Source organism: Apis cerana, linkage group LG11 (assembly GCF_029169275.1).
Source record: "Apis cerana isolate GH-2021 linkage group LG11, AcerK_1.0, whole genome shotgun sequence".
Lineage (NCBI taxonomy): Eukaryota > Metazoa > Arthropoda > Insecta > Hymenoptera > Apidae > Apis > Apis cerana.
Genome location: NC_083862.1, coordinates 8,999,083 through 9,019,125, shown reverse-complemented (window position 1 = coordinate 9,019,125; position 20,043 = coordinate 8,999,083). Strand labels below are relative to the sequence as shown.

General features: G+C 32.7%; 1 protein-coding gene across 18 annotated transcripts in view; it reads right to left on the bottom strand.

Annotated features, from left to right (window-relative positions):
• The window catches only part of LOC107997743 (collagen alpha-1(XVIII) chain), a 324,989-nt gene that overhangs the window by 59,076 nt on the left and 245,870 nt on the right, over positions 1-20,043 (bottom strand). For 10 of the 18 annotated variants that reach the window (XM_017056538.3, XM_062082618.1, XM_017056542.3 and 7 more), the window contains one exon: positions 458-529. The exons of 3 other annotated variants lie outside the window; for them this stretch is intronic. In XM_017056538.3, the coding sequence (XP_016912027.1) occupies positions 458-529 (72 nt within the window). Of the gene's footprint in view, positions 1-457; positions 790-1,133; positions 1,274-1,297; positions 1,617-5,205; positions 6,397-20,043 lie in introns of those variants that run through there. 5 more of the 18 variants (XM_062082631.1, XM_062082633.1, XM_062082632.1 and 2 more) reach the window with 5 other exon arrangements.

Sequence of the window (20,043 nt, the reverse complement as noted above, 5' to 3'; positions counted from 1 at the left end):
TTATAGATTATTTATTAAATAAAATATGTCATATAAAAGGTTCTGTAATTAATAATTATATTCTGCAAGAAATATGAATATAAAGTTGTTAAAATGAATATATTTACGACATTTAAAGCAGGACGAATCCAGTTGCAACGACAGAAAATTACAAAAATTTTCCATCTAATGAAACTTGATTAACACGAAGTCGACAAAATAGGAGATATGAAAGAGTAACTATTAATTTGCCTTTGTAATTCTTCCTGCAAGTATTAACTATAAAAAAAAAAAATTAACACATTTAAGATTTTGTAATTTTTAAAATACAAAAGTGCAAAAATTTAATTTAATTTGATTAAGTTTCTCTGCCAGATCTCCAATGCTTACACCGAATAAATAAATTCAATCGATGTTACTATCTCTACGATATATGCACTTAATCGTGATGAATTTAAAATTATAAGTATGTACTCACGTTAAAGTCGGCCGTGCATTTTACCAAATCCGCTGGATGTCCGGGATAGAGCTTCAAGGATTGCAGTAGACCCTTTAAATAAACAATCAGGAAATAGTAGACGATTGCACGGTACACATGATTCGTCATTTTTCTTCTCGAGTCTCGTTTTACTCCACGTTCTCTCCACTGTTCACGACGAAATGCGATGGTCACAGTACTCGAAAACTTCACTTTGCAATTTAAAATACCGTACTTTCGAAACAAATGCGAAAATTCGAACAGGCTTTGAATTTTTCGACAAACATTATTTCAATCTATAAAAAGATTTTTCATTGTTTATTCTTTATTCACTATAATCATAAAAAAAATATTCGCGAATAAAAATTCGTGTATTCAGTTTTAGATATATACACATATTCATTAAAAAATCTTAGAATTACTCAAAGGTCGTAATAGATTTTTTATGAAAGTATTTTATTAAAAATTAAAAATTTTCTAAGATTTTTAACCCCAAATTTTTAATCACAATCTAACATGTAAAAATATTTGTACTAAAATACAATCAAATATCGAAAAGTCCCACAATTAGAATGAAAAAACACTACATTTTATCATTTTCCTCTCTTATTAAATAAAAAACTAACTTAAATTAACATCGTACAACATTCAACAATAATCTCCTTTTAAAAAGTACCGTTGAAAGCATTGAACAAAATTTCTTAAATTACACACAAAAGCGAATAAGAAAATCACTCTTCCACAAAACCTTCCGTCACACGTCAAAAACGTGAAAAAGACAAACAATTCATCCGCATCATCTCCAACAATCCAGCGCTACTACACATCCATCCAATACACCTTCGAGATGTCAACTTATCTCCACCTAAGAAACTATCTACTCTTCCTTGCCCCATTTTAATGCAAATCGATCTCCAGCCATGCGTCAACAGAAACACGGTGGAATCCTGAGCGACAACGGAATCCACTTCCTCCTTCCGCGGATAATACGCTTATCAATCGCGCGAATTCAATTCGAGGAGGCTATTTATCAACGCGGCGGGACGGGTAATCGCGAGAAAATACACAATATTTTTACCATAACGAATTCGGTCGGTTGATATGGATCTAACCGTACGAATAAATTCCCGCGTGTTCATCGATTTATTTCGCGACAAATCTGGATTATGCATCGCGTGCGAAAGAGAGAGAAAGAGAGAAAGAGTTAGAGGAGCGTGTTAACGTTTGTATCAGGATGTAAGCTGTTCGACACGGATCTGCAAATATTTTTCCACCGATAAACTCTGCGTGCCTTTCTCGCGTCGAGTATAAATTTTCGTGGCGTGAAACGAGCAAATTAACGTCGATTTTGCACGATGGTTCGATGAATTTCAAAGGAATGATGGCCCGCGAACTCGCGTCATGAAAGATAACACTTTTTCGAAACGAATGATTTTATTAAAAGGAAAAATATTTATGCTGTTCTTCTTTAAAAAAAAAATCTTGCGCGATAGGTGTTTAATTAATCTTTTGTCCTGCTTGGTTAAAAGTTTGTATTCCCTATCTTTGTTTTTTTTCCTTTTTCGAGATTTTAAGTTTTACGCAAAGTTACAAAGAGTCGTTTGCACGGATCTGGAATCAAGTTTAATTTGTTTCTCTTAACAAGGATGTTTGAAAAAAAAAAAAAGTGATGAAAGTTGCAGCTTTTATGTATTTCGAAACTCTAGATGAAACATTTTAACCAAGAAAGATAGAATTTCTGTGTGAACAAATTATTTCTGGAAACAAGGTGAAAGGAGGAATTTAATCATGTTAATATTGAACGATATATGATATAATAAATGGTAATTAGGTAATTTTAAAAGTCGATAAATTGTAAATATTGATTGCAATAATTCTCATAAATATGATGTTTGATGATCTATTAGAAATCTTGATATATTATTATTATTATTATTATTTGGAAAACTTTGCTTCTAACTCATGTTTCAATTTATAAATTAATTCAAAATATCATTATTGATTATATTTCAAATAAATTTCCTATCGCTATTAATATTCTATATCACAACTAAATTTATTACTTTTAACTAATGTTAATTTATCAATTACGATAACATAAATTTTCCATCAAATTTGCTAATACATTTTATAATTGTTATAACGCTATGCTAATTTTCTATTTCATTATTGTATTAATTTGAGGCACATTTTCTATATTTAATAAAATAATATTTTCATAATGCTATGCAATAACTTTGCTCGTAACAAGATATTAATATATTCACAATCACTAGTTGATGTTAAATGATAGAAAAATATCATTTGAAACTTATTTATTATATGCCATAAAATAAGTTTTGTTAAACGAAGCAAGGCCGAGATAGAATGAAATAAAGTTTTATCTTCGTCGTACCATCAGTTCACTCTATCTGCAAACTTCAATTAGTCATAAATAAGTTTCAACTAATATTTTATGTATTTTTATATATTTTGTTCAGTTTGAATGTTTGAGAGAGTTTTCAAAGGTGTCTTATGAATATAAAAAAAATATATATATAAAGAAAAATAAAATGGCATAAAGAAAAGAATAAAACCTGTTAATAATTTGTTAAGAATAATTAGGAATAATTAATGTAAGAGGGCAGCACGATTCACCATTTCCACTACGATCTTTTTCGGATTGTAATTAATCGTCAACCCGGTGGTTTGACTAATAATTTGTCTGGAAAAAATTTCACGACTAACTTTTATGAGTTCTGAACGATTCGTTCTGTCTTTTCTTTCTTTCTGGTCTGGTTTGAAACTTTCCCATTTGATTGAAAGTTTTCTCCATCTACGAGGACAGTTTTTCTTTCACGATGTGAAAACGATCGAATAAATTCAAAAGTGAGTTATCCTATCACGTTTTCCTTTGTGTTCTCAGCTTTACTCAGATTTTTTGTTAATTCTTTTTTCTTCAAGAATAATCAATTTGATATTCATTAAAAATTATTTTAATAGATATCGATTCCAAATATTGTACAAAGATGAGAAGTTAAATAATTCTAATTTTTTTATGCGAAAAGATAAATTAGCAACAAATTCATGTGATATTTCATAAAAAAATTATATTTAAGCTTTTTGCTATATTTTTAAACCATTATTACACCTATTATTATTATTATTATTATTTCGGAAAAACATTGATTCAATTTTTCCAAAAATCAATAAAAAACAAAAGATCCTTCAAAACGTGTCATTTAAATAAAACACGAACAAAAAAGTGGAAAAACCAGAAAGTTATAACACTTATACAAATAACACCTATCACTGTTTCCAAATCGATCACGAGCCACCTCAAACTACCACCAATCCCTCCTCCCCATCTCATCCGTCCGAATAAAACCCGAACAAACAAACAAACAAACCAACCAAGTCTCCTCCAGCAAAAATTCAAGCACCAATCAAAATTTCCATCCTCGGGTTCCCCTCCCCTTCCTCCCCTATAATCACCATCGCGCGTAACAAATCTTCACGAGTCGCGGAATTATCGCGGATGGAACGTCGAGGAGGGGATGCAAAAAACAGGAGCCGCGATTTATCCACGGTTGACAAACGAACACGGGACGGTTCGTTTGTCGACGCGAAAAAAAGGAAGCAGACATCGATCATTGGGCAAGTGTTCGGCGAGGGAGAGATCGATCGATCTTCCTAAATGGGGCACGCATCCCCCGTTTTTACGCCCTTCGCTCGTGGGTGCAAAGGGGTTTTTTTTCAGGTTGCCGCAGATTTTTCCAACCCCTCCCTCTCCAATTCCCCTTCTGCGGATTTGCAACCCGATGGAAAAAGTCGTTCTCGCGCCGATTAAACCGAGACAAGGAGGGGTTAATCGTGGATTAAGACACGATCGAAGGGTTTTTCTTTTTTTTTTTTTTCTTCTTCTTTTTAGGAAATTTAACGCGGAACAGAGGAGAGACTTGGTAATTTTTAAAGTACCGAAATCCCTTTGGGGGCTGTTAAACCCGTTTGAATGGGAATTAATTCCCCTCGAGATGAATTTTTATTGAGATTCCACAGGGTTGGAAGGTTTGGGCGTTGGCGAAGACGAGGAATTTTTCTTTTTTTTCTTTTTGTTTCTTCCAATTTTGTATTGCTTCTTCTTCTTTCGTGTTTTCTTTTTGTGGGAGAGATTATGAGATGGGTTCGTGACAGTCGTGAAACGTTAGATGATGGGTATTGGGAAGGAAATTAATTCTTCTTGGTGGTTTCTTTCGTTTCTGATTTCTTTTTTCTGATAATGACGAAATGAAGGTGTTGAGAAAAGAAATTTGAGTTTAAGAAGAGGGTATAGAGAAGGGATGATTATAGTATTTGGAACGGTGTGGTCGGTTTAAATGCAGATAAATTACGATGAAGGGAGATATTTGTGGAAATATCTGCGAATTTTAGAATTCATACGTGAAGAGTGGACTAATAATATTAATCCTCTTGAGTATCTCTATTATTTTTGAACCTACGAAAAAATTTAATTTATAATTGTTATATTCGAAGAATAGAAGTCTGAAATAATAATTAACAATTTTCGTTAAATTCTCTTTTAAATGAATAAAAAATATTTTACAAGTATAGATTTTTGCCAATCAAAATTTCTTCTTCAGAATATTTCTAAAAATAATGAAGATGAAAATCCATCTTATAAATGATAGCATTAAACCTGTACAATTAATAATTATTATTCGATAATCATGTTTATATTTATTTATAACAAACATTATCATTGAACGTACGAGAGATCAATTGACGAAATTGTTATGCTGCAACCATTTGATTTCGATTACAGCATTGATCGTGCATAGGATAGCCACAATTCAGCCAGCTCCTTGTTCTCGTATTGACTAATCGATACAACTATGTTGGAGTTGATTGTCGATCAAGATATGTTATTATGCCCAGCCTGCAACCGCAACTAAACGATCCTCGCATAATTTTATCGAATGACCTATAAGTACACTTCCGTTATTGAGAATTTTTGTGTTCCATTATGCAAGATTAACCCATTACCTTCTTTTTTCCATTCTTTTTCCACCCATTAAACTTACTTATCACCTTCTTTAAATGGATTTATCTTTTCAATAATTTAATTCTAACTTATTTATCATCGATTAACGCGAAAAAGAAAATCAACGTTAAGATATTTTTAATCGTTCATTTTATATTCAGAAATTCATCTTTGTGATTTTAATGAAACAATGCTCAAATTTGTTTCAATATTAATGCCTTTTGTTTTAACGTATAAAATATATATCATTAGAGTTGATAAAATTTCAAAAGCAATTAATCGTAATAGAACACACTCGAAATTCCATCGAGGATATATTAAACGTGAGTATAGAAGAATTATCATATTCCTATTATATTATAATCCGTTAAAAACGAATGCTTGAAACCATCTACTTTAGAAAACCGTTCACAAAATCGTATTAAATTCGACAAACGACAATTAAAACAAATATTAATTCCAATAAACACGGAAAATTAAAAATACGCACGATACCACAAGGAACTCGAAAACCATAGAATTAAATCCCTCCCCAAAAGATTCAAATCAAGATATCTATCTCTTCAAAGAAAGAAACGTAACGAAATTTCATCGGGGAAAAATCAGAAGTCTCGATTTCTCTCTGGCAAAACTCACAAATAAACGAAATTTCATTCCAACTACAAACACTCCTCGAGCCACGAGGACGCGAGATATTTCATCGAAAATCGACGGAGGAAATGGAGGGAGGAAGATTGGTAGCAGTAGATTTTCCCGTGGAGGAGGGGAAATGTGTTCTTGCGGAAAATCGCGGGCGAGAAGTTCGGTACGAGCGATGGAACGGTCAAGTTAACGGTCTAATCGGACGGAAAACGAGCACTTCCGGCCGCGTAGCGACCGATGGTTCCGTTCGAGGTGAACGCGGATGACTGTCCCGCCGCGGTAGACGCCACGAGACCCACCGGCGAAGAATAAAAGAGAGGGGAGAAGTGGTTCTGGTCCCGAAGCTTGTTTTACGGCCGGCGATTCCTGTAGAGGAAGCATCAACAAATAACACGTGCCGAGATGGTTCGCGAATAGGAACACCTATCGCAGTGTCTCCCAATCTTTTTTCTTCTTTTTTTAAGATGACCACTATTTTAAAATCTCTTTGGATTGGCACAATTGCTCGATGTCGCGAGGAACATTGCAAAGGATTATTAAAAATTGGTTATTATCAGTAATGTTAAAAAAGTGTTTGTGTTATGGCGAGATGAATTGATTGATATCGTAAATTATTAATCTTTTTTCTTGTTTCATCGAACTTGTGACTTGTCATCCTCTTGTATTTGAATTATAAATTGTTATACACGATGGAAGAATATTGGAAAGTAATTACGTTGAAACGAATTAACGTTCTTCTTCTTTTGATAAAAATAATCGTGAAGAATATAAATAACGAAATGCGATAATGTTGCAATCGTTTCAATAGAATTTATCGCAAAGATGGTTTCTACTAAAATTAATCGTAACGATTTCATTGGGGGAGGAGTTGCGAGATACAGGTTGGGAATCCTGGACCTATTAGAAGGACCGGTTCGCGTGAAAACAAGGCGCCTAAGGCGACGAAGTTTGTTTAAAGCCTATAATTAACCCTATGAGAACTTCATAAATTTTAAGAAAATTTCTCGAGACACGATGATGATTTGTTTCTTATTACTTTTCGCTCCAATTTATTTATTAAATTTTAATACGTAAAAAAAAAAAAAAATTATTACATCGTTCGATTAAAATGTTTCGAAAATTTAGCGGAAAAAAGTCGAATTTTTCTCCATTGAAAAAGAATCAAATATCGGTTCAAAAATCCTCGAAAATCGAAATCGTATTACTCACTCGCAAAAAAACAAAAAAAAATATATGTATACTTTAATCGATTCACTAATAAAAATAATCTAACCGATCGTGTTACGTGATCCACTTTGCAGTTGCATCCCAAAACTGTCACTGCTCGAACAAACGTCAATTCTATTTATTCCCCGGGTGTTAAATATTTCTAGAGTAGGGAATACATGGGCGAATAAATAAACAAGAAATAAAAAGGAAAAAAGAAAAAAAAAATTGTCTCTCCGTCCATGTTATATAAATTTTTCACGGGATAAAAAGTTCTTTCGATCGAAAGTGGATAGCGACCGGCCATTTTCCTGCGGCCATATATTTAATAGAGTTAAATCACGCGTGGATCGTGTATCAATTAAAGATTAATGACGCGCTTAATCGTCATTTCTATCGTTTTTACTTCAACAATAGACGAAATAAATAGATAATTTTTTCAATTTTATCTCATTCCGTCCCACTGAAAGACTTCTCGTAATAATAATTTAAATCTCAACTCCTTCCCTCCCCCAACACCGAGGCATCTGTTGTTCTTTTTTTTTTTTTTTTGACTCGATACGAGGAAGTTTGACGGGATGTTTATTCTTAACCAGACATTCGAGAAAGAATATGCAAACTTATTATTGATTCTGAATTTAATTTTACTTGTTTCACTCGGCCTGCGCCGAGGATTTCATTTGCATTTAAATGGGGAATACCGGCACACGTTTACGCGGAAAAACTTCTTTTTCCCCTTTTCCTCGAATAAACCTCTGTTGCTTATATGAACGAGGGACAATAACGAGCATTGATATGTTACTCGAGATGCAATTTGTCTTTTCCAGGAACCTCTTAAGAGAGTTAGTTATATTTAAAGTATCCCACTTAGAAATATCCGGGCACGTGGCTACTTTTTTTTCCAGCGATTTCTTCTTTATGATTATTACATCAATACGCGATACGATGGAACGTGTAACGCGATAAAATCGATTTTTAATTCCTCAAAGGTTAAAAGGAGATCGAGCATCTCTGAAAAAAAGTTATCTCTACGGATTTTCCTAAAATTTAATACCTCGGATGTAGCTGTTTAAAATACTTGAGATTACGCTTTAACGTCATACATTAAACATTTTTATTGAATATTATCCATTGTTAAAGCAAGCAAATATTTAAGAATTCACGAAGGGGAATTATCAAAATATTCAATTACGATGAATTTAAGTTTCTCCCCTTCTTTAACTTATAACGAGAAATTACCCATGAATTTATTAAAATAATACGAAGTTTTATATATAACAGAACGAGTTGCATACATCAGGGTATAATGATCAATTATTAAACGTTACATTTTATTGTGAACAGTTTCAATAGCGTATACGCATTTTACTAATTTGGATAATTGTGTTTGACTTATTGATTTATCGAAAATGAAACGTTATATTTAACGGGGATAATTGATCGAGTAACATTATCTCAAACAGAATTTACGGGATAACGTGAAATATATCGTCCTTATCTTACTCGTATTACTCGGAAACATACATAGGAAAATTTTGACAACGATTTAAAGTTTATACAACGTATAATATACAATGTATAATAATGTTTCTGAAATATCGTTTCTTGTTCTAAAATCGACCATTATAGATATTTTCGCATGAAATAGCCGCGTGCACATAAATGCGTCATTATGCTTGCTTATCACTATTTTCAACGAAAATATACATTCTGAAACGCGATTCACAGTAATATTATTTGATATTGTTCAAAGAACAAGTTATAAAAAGAAATTTTTCCTGAAAATTTTTTCAAGAAAATATTTCGAGGAAAATTGAAGAAAAATTCGAAATCGTAATTAAAAGTATCGAGATATTTGCCTCAAATTTATGTTCCCCCTACGACACAATACGATATTAGAAATAAAAATACATAAATACTTATCCATTTCTCGTTTTAACTTTCACAATTAAGTATTTAAAATTATTCTTTAAACATTTCTATCTCTCACCAATTACTTACTTTGATCATAATCGTAACGAATAATCAAGAAAAAGTGACCCGGTTACTTTTTAACTAACCGCTTAACCTAAACGCCATTATATCGTGGATCAAAAGTGACTCAGTTTGATCGAGCTCTAGAAATCAAATCAGATTTTACTAGTCACTTAGCCAACAAATTATACGAGAAAAAAATCTCTATAAACAAATTCGCCTAAACAATTCATATTTTCACACGTGATCCTCATTTTCCAACCCTTTTCTTTCACGCTAATTGTTCTTCTTTCGTTGCGCGTGTATTGGCCCGTCTCTCGAAAGCCAAGTCGCGATTATTCCATTTTGAACAAAAGAGGAATAACGAGAATACCGAGACGTCCGGCAAATTTTAATCCTCCCTTGGGTGGAGGAGATGGAACGAGGATCCACGGGAATACGCTTAATTTTCCGGATTTATTAGAGCGCGATAAGAAATCGAATTAATGCCTCTCTAAGCGGATAGCGGGTTTTCGAGGAGATTAAATATTTGGTAGAATTTTCGGCGTCCGCCTTCTGCGTCCTGTTCATCGGCTGTTTTATATATAGAAAACGGGCGCAGACGCCCACTTCAAAGATGAACAGACGCGGACGTGGATCCGATTGAAGTGTCTGGCCGATTTTTAAAAGTGTAAAATTTATCGACTGCGTTTAGAAAAAATTTATCCCGAGTTTAAACTGTGTTTTTAAACTTTTTAATCCTCTAGACGTTGTTGCGAGGAGATTTAAATTTTGTTTGAAAAGGGAGAATATTATTTGGGAAATTGTTTAAACGCGTGTTTAAGTTATTAATTTTTTTTCCATAATCTTCTGTTAATTGCGCGATGATAAAGGATATGTTATATAAATTTTCTAACAAATTTAATTTAATTTAATTCAGTATATGTTTATATTTATATTAATTTGTAAAATAAAAATTGCAAGTACGGAGTGGAAAATTGAAATATTACATAGATTAAATGGTTATATGACAATCATATTCATATTTCAGAATTTCCTTTATAAAACATTTATTACATCTGCTGTAAAGTTATGACCTTTATTTAACTCGTTCAATATTCTCCTAGAAGGGAAATATTAAAATTGTAAAAATTAAAATTTTTCATCATGAAGTTCAAGTTGAAAAATATTTAAAATATTTAAAATTTTATTCATTTAGAAAATTGTTTCTTCGAATAGAACACAAGAATTTCAACATAATCTGAAAATTATGAAAACTATTGGAACAATTTTAATATTTACATCGTTTAATTATTTTTTATTTAAAAAAGGAGAAAAAGCTTTTGCAAATTGTTCCTCTGCTTCGAGATTGAAATATCAAAATTCATTTGTTCCTGTTATTTGCAGTCTTACAAATATTAGAAATCTATTTTCTATATCAAATCACTCGAATTATCAATATCACAATACAATACCAATTACCAATATTCAAAGTCTTCATTTTCTCAAAAAAACTTCACATAAACAAATTCTCAGTCAAACTCCAACAATTAACACCGCGTTATTGAACACTAGATAATCGAATTGAAAAAAGAAAAAAAAAAAAGTAAAATTCTCGAGAAGATACAAATTCACAATGACGAATCTTTCGAGAATTAAACTGCGAAAAAGAGCATCCTGTAACGAATTCGTTCGGCTCACAAATCGCGGCCATTTGTCCGCCGTACACGTAAATGTATAATTCGCGAGTAAACGAAACCGCGGCTTTTAATGGATCCCCATTGTTCAAGCGCAAACAATGCTCGCCCATTTCCCGATTCTGGCCTTGCCCACTTCTCTATCACGATCGAAACTCGAGCCGTCCCCGTACTCGATATTCGCCACTTTTCCATCTCTACAGTTTGCCGAAATGATGTTCGCACGAATCTGGCACGGTTCGTGCACGCAACGCGCGATCATCGCGATTCAATTTCTCGAATTTTGTATCGTGCTAATTTCCGTGAAACGCATTGTTAACGGGGAGGCTCAAAGGGATTTGGCTAGATGCGCATAAGTATTTGCATATACGTGTATTCAGGCGTGTATTTTTGATGATGGACAAGTGATATATGCATGCGTTTCTATGGTGGATATCTCGAGAGTAATGGAGGAATGTAAGAATTTCGTAGGCGATTAATCGACGTTAAGTGTTCGTGGTTACATATATAATTGTACGAAGGGAATAATTAATTGTAAATGAATTGTCACATTAATTGTGGTATGTACGTGAGATTGAAATATACAATAGAAAATCGATATCTAACGATTAACAAGAATATATAATTGTTTTAAATTATCGAATTACAGGTGATTTCAAAAAGCAACTGGATTATTCAAATTCGAATGAATTTTTATTAAAATTCCATATTTTTATTTTGCTTCGCGTTTCCTATTACAAGTTGCTCATTTCTAGAGTTCCCTCTCGCATAGACTCTAACGAGTTAAGTTTGAACTTTGGATTTCAAGTTTTCGAGTTTACTCGAAAACTTAACGCGGTCCGTTTTAGATTTAAGTTTAACATTGAACTTTAAACTTTACACAGAGTTTTAATTGATGCGAGAATAATTTGTCGACAGTGATGGATACCAGAGTGTTTAAAACTAGTGTCTTAAAACTAGTTTCGTAATAAATGAATATTTCAAACACTTTCGTTGTTGATCTTGGATTGATCTCGCAATTTCTGAAAAATTTATCATACAGAGAACAATATTTTCTTACTTTTCATCGGTTTAATCAATAGCTTTATCATCAAAAAAAAAAAAAAAGGGATTGGATCGATAAAATATTTTAAAATATTTTTAAAAACTATTCGACAGATCATAATCCTAGAATTCGTATTTATAGAATTAGGGACACAGATGGCGTAATAGACATTTGGAGTGACAGGTATTTAATCATCGACGATCGACAAGAGACACACGAATACTCAATATCCTATTATATAGATTTGTATAAACGATGAGTGAATTCAGATAACCTCTGAAGATTCATAAATTTTGATCGCAGGATCGAAGTCCTCTTTCGTAAAATATCATTAAAATAGTTTAAAGTGATTTTCATTTTTAATATTTCTTCTATTACTTTGTAATAAATCGATACTGGTATTCTCTACACGAAACAAAATTCTTTATCGAATTCAAGTCAACACTTCCATGAGTGGCTGATGTGTTTCCAGATTTTTACTTCATCAATAGCAATTATTTTTATGTTTGCTCTTCACACAATTCTTTTCATTTTAATATTTCTCGCTCTAGAATTTTAAAAACAATTTTAAGTCTCTTGAATCTTATTAATATATAAACTTCGCGATGATTGAATGATTATCGAGTCGAAATTTAATAAAACACACATGTATATTTTTGATCGTTTTATTTGTCAAATAATCAGCTCTTCAAATTTTCCTGGATGCCAATATTCGTGTCACGCGTTTATTTCGATTTTTATAATTGGATTTTTTATTTTTGTCTTTTTCCATTTCGAATTCTCTTTTCTCTTGTTTGCATAAATATGTATTTTAATCACGTATTGCGGACATGTTTGGTTTACTTAATAAGCGAAATTCTGTGGAAAGACACGTAGGGTATTACGTTTAATAAGGTGGTAATGGAAAGATACGTTTTGAGACGACTAAAATATAAAGTATATTTTGTTTCTGAAAGTACAAATAATTGTTTCGATTCTGTTTGATAATATTATTATGATATTTATGACTCTGTGAAATTATCTGCCGAATTATGTAGATCTGAAACGTTTGATAAGATAACGAGCAAAGTGGGTTGAAGTATAATTTAGTTACAATACAAACAGTTTGATACAAAACAGCATTGAAATCTATTTGCTTGCAATTGGATTAATTAAAATTTCTGCTACTTTCAATTCGAGATATAACAGTTTTATTGTACATAAACTTAAGTATATAATTGAATTCAACTATATTGTATAAATTGGAATTGTATGGTATAAAAATGGAAAATTTTTATGCAATATTGTTTCAATTATCTAGATCTTTCTGTGCACATTAATTTATACTGTATGATATTGTAACTTGTAAAATTTACGACATTAAATTTGCCCATACTATTATCAAACCAGATAACCTTAATTTAATTAAATTCAATAAAAAAAAAGTATAATAATTTGTAAAAAAAAAAAAAAAAAGAAAAGAATTCACTTTCACATATTTTTTACTCTTGAAAAAAGTACAATTCACGTTGAAAAATTATATCTCCTACCAAATACAGCAAACATAATTTTCGTAAACATATTATTACGCGCAGTAATTTCTTTTCAAATATAAATTTCCAAGTAACAAATAATCATACATCTAAAATAATCCGTAATAACTCGATTCTCAAGAGGATTAAACATATAAAAAAAATCTAGCCCAGAAATTTCGATATTTCCGAAACATCAAAGGAAATTCGTTTCAATCGTATATTTCCACGTAATTTAAGTATTATCGAGAGAGCGCGTGCATTTAGAGATTGATCGATTTTAAAACATTAACCTGATTTATTTCGAGGACAACGCGGGGCAAGTCGTTCGTGAAATTTAACGAATCTCGCCCTCCTCGTGTTATAACGTTTCAACATAGACAGGATAAAATTGTCGTTTAAATTCTGTGTCATCGATTAATTCGTTTATAAATCGATACGACGAAACGGCGGGAAATAAACGAGATTTAATTGCCGGCCGGAGTCGAGTAAATTTTCACGATTAAAAGTGTTGCGGCGCAACCACCCCTCCCTCGTATAATCGTGACACGTATCCACCAATTTGTTTTTCACGTGTCCGATTTCGTGTCGATCATCCGGCTCTAACCAGCCGATTATAAGCCCGGCCGTGAAACGGGCTAATTAATCGTACACACAATTTGTTAAACGTGTTTTCGCCATATTACAATTAGCTTTGTATCCAGAGTTGCTCGTTGTCGGGTAACGAGTGTTGCATGAAATGTAAGTGATTTGGGTTTAAATTCGATCAGATCTCGATGATTGGTAATCAGTCGTTTTGATAAATCTTTTTTAATTTTAATTAATTTGTTTTTTTTGGACGATCAAAATATCAAATGTGTTAAATTTTTTTCTTACGATAGTGTATAGATAAGTTTATTAATGAAATATAAAAGAAAGTTAAGATTTGGATCGTAGAAAGATATTTTAATTTTTGGATAATATCAGATATTTTTCTATCGAATCGGGGGAAAAAAAAGAAGAACAGATTATTTATAGTTATGTAATATCATCGTGTTACGTGTTCGAAGAATAAAGATATCTCTGGTCCAAGTATTTGCATCCATCATTTTTAAATAAACATCATATCGAAAGTTTTTCTTGCTAACTTCGCTGCTTTTCGTTCTATGAGCCATCTGCTTTCTGTTCTGACATTTCGAGCAAGTTCTTTCAAACTGCACAGTATCTGCTGTACTAATTGTTCGAAACTCGTGTAACTGAAAGCAATGTAAACTTTTTTATAATCGAAACTTTTTTAATTAAATTACTTTTCTAATTAGTTTTATATTAAATTTCTTTGATTGAATATATTTCTCTGGTAATATTAATTTATGCCAAATATCAGAGCAGCAAAATTTGAATGATTTTACACAGATGTCATTCAGAATTTTGCATGTAAATAGTTTTATAATTAAATAGTTTTATAATAATTCGAGGGATTCGAACGGTGACATGTATATTTCGGATGAATTTTAAAATATATTTCATATTTAAATATCTCTCTTACTTTATCTAAAAAACAGATGAAATTAAATTTAAGCGCGGTCGTTTTCTCAGCTTTATTCTATGGTTTCGAATAAAATATAACGATCATGCGTAGAGAGAGGAGATATGTATCTATATTTCACGAATATTCTGAAAAAAAAAAAGAAAAAAAGGAAAAAAAAAAGAAAGATATGCTTTTATCCAGAGCTCAGTTGTACGCTTCATTATCATGATATATTCTCATATTCTCATATTCAGATGTTCTATCTTTCAACGTGAGATTTTTAGAATATGACATTAATTTGATCATCACAAAGAATTCTGCGATTGGTATAATTTGAAATATTATATATTTATTCAAATATTTTCATCATGAACAATTTAATTAATCTCCAAAGCTTCGTTATAATTCTGTTTACAGAAATATAAAATTACGAATGTATTATAATTAATGTAATATACTTTTATTCCGTTCTAGAACAAATATATTAAACAATTTTAAAATAAGAAATTATAAAAATCAAAAATAAAATTTCACATCAATACGCCAATTTCTAATTTCATCTCTGTAAAATAATTTTCACGAATCTAATACGAAAATAATTCTTTTTTCTTTTAAAATTACGGAAATACGCAAATATGTTTCAAAATAAAGTTTTATTTTTCTTATTTTATTCGAACGATCGAATCGAATAGAAACAAGATATTTCTCTAACTAGGTTTAAAAATTTCACTATATGAAATTAAACGATGCTTCATGTATTGCTTTAGAAACATAGAAAGCATTTGGAAGATTTCATCAACGTTCCCAAATATAATTTCACGCTTATCGATATTAATTTAAATTCGATAACTCAATAATTACATCTTCGACGACGAATAACATTTTATACCACCGTTCGCTAATCTTCTCCAAATTCAACGGGCTAAAACATTCCTTCCTTCGACCTCCAAAATTTTTAATAAAGAAATTGGAACGATTGAAACAATTTCAAACAATTTCCAATTCAATAATTCAATAATTATACCTTCAACGAAAATTCAACCGCGAGATCCATCTTATTCCTCTCAAATTTCTCTCCCCACAAACCCCTTTATGCACCAGAGTAACGAAATTCAATCGAACACCTCGAGTCCAAACGGTCTAGAAGAACAATTAAAACCGAGTCGAGCGAACAATCTCCCTCCCGAGATAGTCCCCGTTCGTTCGATTCGATCTAAATGGAATCAAGAGAAGGGTTGCTCCACCGATTCGCAAGACTAATCACTCGTGAGAAAGAGAGGGTTGAGAAGTCGAACGACGAGGCTCTCGTCTCCGCCACTTTTCACTCGCTCAATCCTCCTTTCTCCTTCTCCAATCCCTTTTCTCTCTCGACGTATGCGTGTTCCAAAAGAAAAAAAAGAAAAGAGAAAAAAGAAAAAAGTAAAGGAAAAGGGAAGAAGAATTGTCGTTCCACTTCTGAAACAAAGCAACAGGCTCGGTTTGTCTTAAACTTAGTATCAGGGTCGAAACTTTCACGGTTGGCCGGTATCGATTTACACGCGGATGATACAGACACGATCGGGATCTTATTGTCCGGAACCGTGAACAGTAATATGCAGGGAGGAAGGCTGCGCTTGACAAGGGGCGGATTATTATTGACCACGGGCGCATAATAAGCTTCTGCCGGTGCTTATTTCGTAAGGCAACGCACAACCGGGGATAACTATCTCGATATATCGGATCGATATATATATATATATGGGGAGTGAGAGGGATTGGCTTCGATTGTGCGTGCGAGAATTTGCGGCCGTTCGAAGATAATGCAGGAGAAGTGGTGAACGATGGCAAGAAATGGAGAATAATGGTGCATGGTTTGGAGACCTCGAATAGGTGGTCGTTAATGGCTGGTTAGTGGGGTGAGAAGTTTTCGATTTTTTTTCTTTTTTTGGAACACAGAAGTCTGAATTTGAAAATTTCTATTCACATATTCGCAATAACTACCTCGATCAACTTTCAAATTAAAATCGATATACATTTTAAATCAGCCACGTTCGATTCCACGTTATTGCCAAGATCATAGCAGCAACGTTTATAGCCGTTCCACAAATGAAACCCTCGTTCGATCTTGCACTTTTCCCTCCGATAATTAAACGACGTTTAAAATCGGCGACGAGGCAATCGTCGTCAACCGTGTTACCGTTGTAATTGGGGGCAAGGGTAATCATAACGTAATTGCGACCATCGCTTGTTTGCCCTCCCCCATCCGATTTCGCATCCCCTCTCTTCTTAAGAAACTTAGAAATCCACGGCGAGGGGAGAGTTAAATGGACGGTAAAAGGTTAATGGCCCGTAACGTTTACCAGGTGTTTCGTTGCTTCCGCAATATCATCCGTTTTTCCTCTATACAGGCAAGCGCAGGCCGGCCACGAAAATTCTTCGCCAAAAATAAAACCTCCGCCCAAACCTCTGGTTGTGGTAGCCGTGCACCTAAGTAAAGGGTCACTTCACAAGGTTCGAGAATCGTTGCAAGCCTCGTTTCGTTCAACTGTTTTATTTTGCTGCTTCTGCACTTTGTTCCACGACAAGAGAATTATCGTTCCCCTCCCTTCCACCCCCCACGTCTTGTTTGGCCTGTACTTGCCCGAATAGTGGATAGTCTCTCTCTTTCACATACATATATTTATGTAACGTCTCTATCTTTATTTTGTATCTCTTTCTATCATTATATCTATCCCTCTAAAGCTGAAAGGAGAGGATGGAACAGGAGAGGAATTGCTGCGGGAGGAAGCATTGTTGTCGATTGATAATTAGCAGGGAGTTCGTCTTTGGGGAAATTTACAATTAAAGTCTTCACAATGAATGAACAGATGGGGGAGGAGGGACAGGGATAGAATAGCGAACAAAGTCTCTGATTGAGAGCAATTCTTTTTTTTGCGTACGTTTTCTCCTACGTACGAGTATGCTTATTCTGTTCAACTTTGGAATAGTAGCACGATCGACAGCGTTCGAGGATGCTAAGTCTCGAGTATTTGATTTTTAAATGAGATGGTTTAAGATATAATATCTCTTGGGGACTTGGATTTTTTGTGTTGAATTAATCGTGGTGGGTTTTATTCTTTTTCTTTCTTTTTTTTGATGATCGAAATATAAAAATAGGCGTTTTCTTTTGTAAATTAATTTTTAGATAATTAAAATATTAATAATTGTTCATTTAACGAAATTTCTTTCGTATGTAATGCAAGAATTTTATTTACGTTATCATGTCTCTAGATGACTTTTTCTTCTTCTGCACTTTTCCAGTTGGCTAATGAGGTATCAGCATTTCTCTTCTTTCAACAGTTGCAAATAAAGAAAGTCCAATTATGGAATACAAAAGACTACTCATTTAATGAATGAATTATCGTTTAATTGTTCCATCAAATGGAAATTCAATCTTATTTTTATGAATATTTATTTTCTTTTATTTTTCACATGGCACATTTTATTATTAGTAAGTAAAATATTATTTTATTCACTACGTAGAAATTATTAATATATCAATATCAATATCTGTATTTTATTAAACTATTGACTAATTGTCATTTTTGTCAAAATTTTTCATATAAATGATCAGAGAAAAGTATTTTTTTTATTCAAAATCTAAACGAATTAATTTTCATTTTCGTATTTTTGTCGGATAATTTTATGAAACAAGCATATCTTGTTGAATACAAATTACTAAAAATTGTAAAATAAAGTTACAATCCTTCTAAAGAGTGTAAGAATAAATAATTTTATTTTGTAACTTTTTCAATTCCGTTTACACTACCCAATTTGGCGATTGTTGTATGTTCCAAAAGTTTATTTTTTTCAATCTCCACCAATCAATAGTATCTTTCTGGTACTAATTTTAACATTCCTTCAGGGAATGTTAAACGTTATTTGTTTGAAGTCTAGTTCGAAAACACGATAATATAAAATTTAATCAATACAATTTGATTTTAAATAATAAAAAATCCTTAGATCAAATCCTGTAAGATCAATTTTCCAATTTCTTCTTCAAAAATCAAAATCCAAGGATTAAAATATATACTCACCTAACAAAAACTTAAATTAATCGTTTCTTTATATTTTTTATCTTTACTTTGCAACATATTAAACAAAAAATTTATTCCTCGTCGATGCATGAACTCTTATCTTTTTACAATATTTTTACTTTCAATCTACTCGTCTCAAAGAAATATATAAATAATTAATTTACATCTTAACTTTTATCCTGTATAAATTTCGTTATCAGATAACACAATATACGTATAATGTCTCATGATCTTGATTTTCTCAACATTATTACGCGTCAAAGAACATTATTTATGAATCACTTGCCAAAATGAAAGACACGAAAAGGTTTACCACGAACGGAAAAATCCTTGTATAATTGCACGCAGAGACACGCGGGGGATAAAAATTAGTCTCGATCGCGATTATACGGGAAAGGGACGCGTACAAATTACTATAATCCCAGCCTCTCCGCTCAAATTCGATCTAAAACCGCCCCCTCCATTTTCATTCTTATCGTTATTTACGCTCGAATTTCACGCGCGGGGTGAAATTACAATTTCGTTATTCCACGGCTCGCAATTTCACCCCGAGAAAAGATATTAATTTGCCGAGCGATTGCACACACTTCCTCCACTTCCTCTCCACGCGCATTTTCCACCGCATTTTCCATCCTCTGCGCGACTTCCGCGGGATCGAGCCGAATCCCCGCAAAATGCGAGCCTTCCATTTTGAGAGGGTGCAATCGAAGAATACCGGATGTCGCGACAGGCCGAACAAATGTCGGCTGTCACTCACAATAGGGGAGGGGAGGTAGACCACAAACGTCGATATTTCACCGGTCTTTACGATAAATTCGAATTAAATTGCCCGGAACTGTTGTTTTCTTGTTTCCTCGTTATATACGCGATCCCGTTAATTAAACCGTTTTCTTACTTTTTTCCTTTTATTTTCTTTTTTCGCTCGTTGCAGTTTTAACTTGGTTTAATGT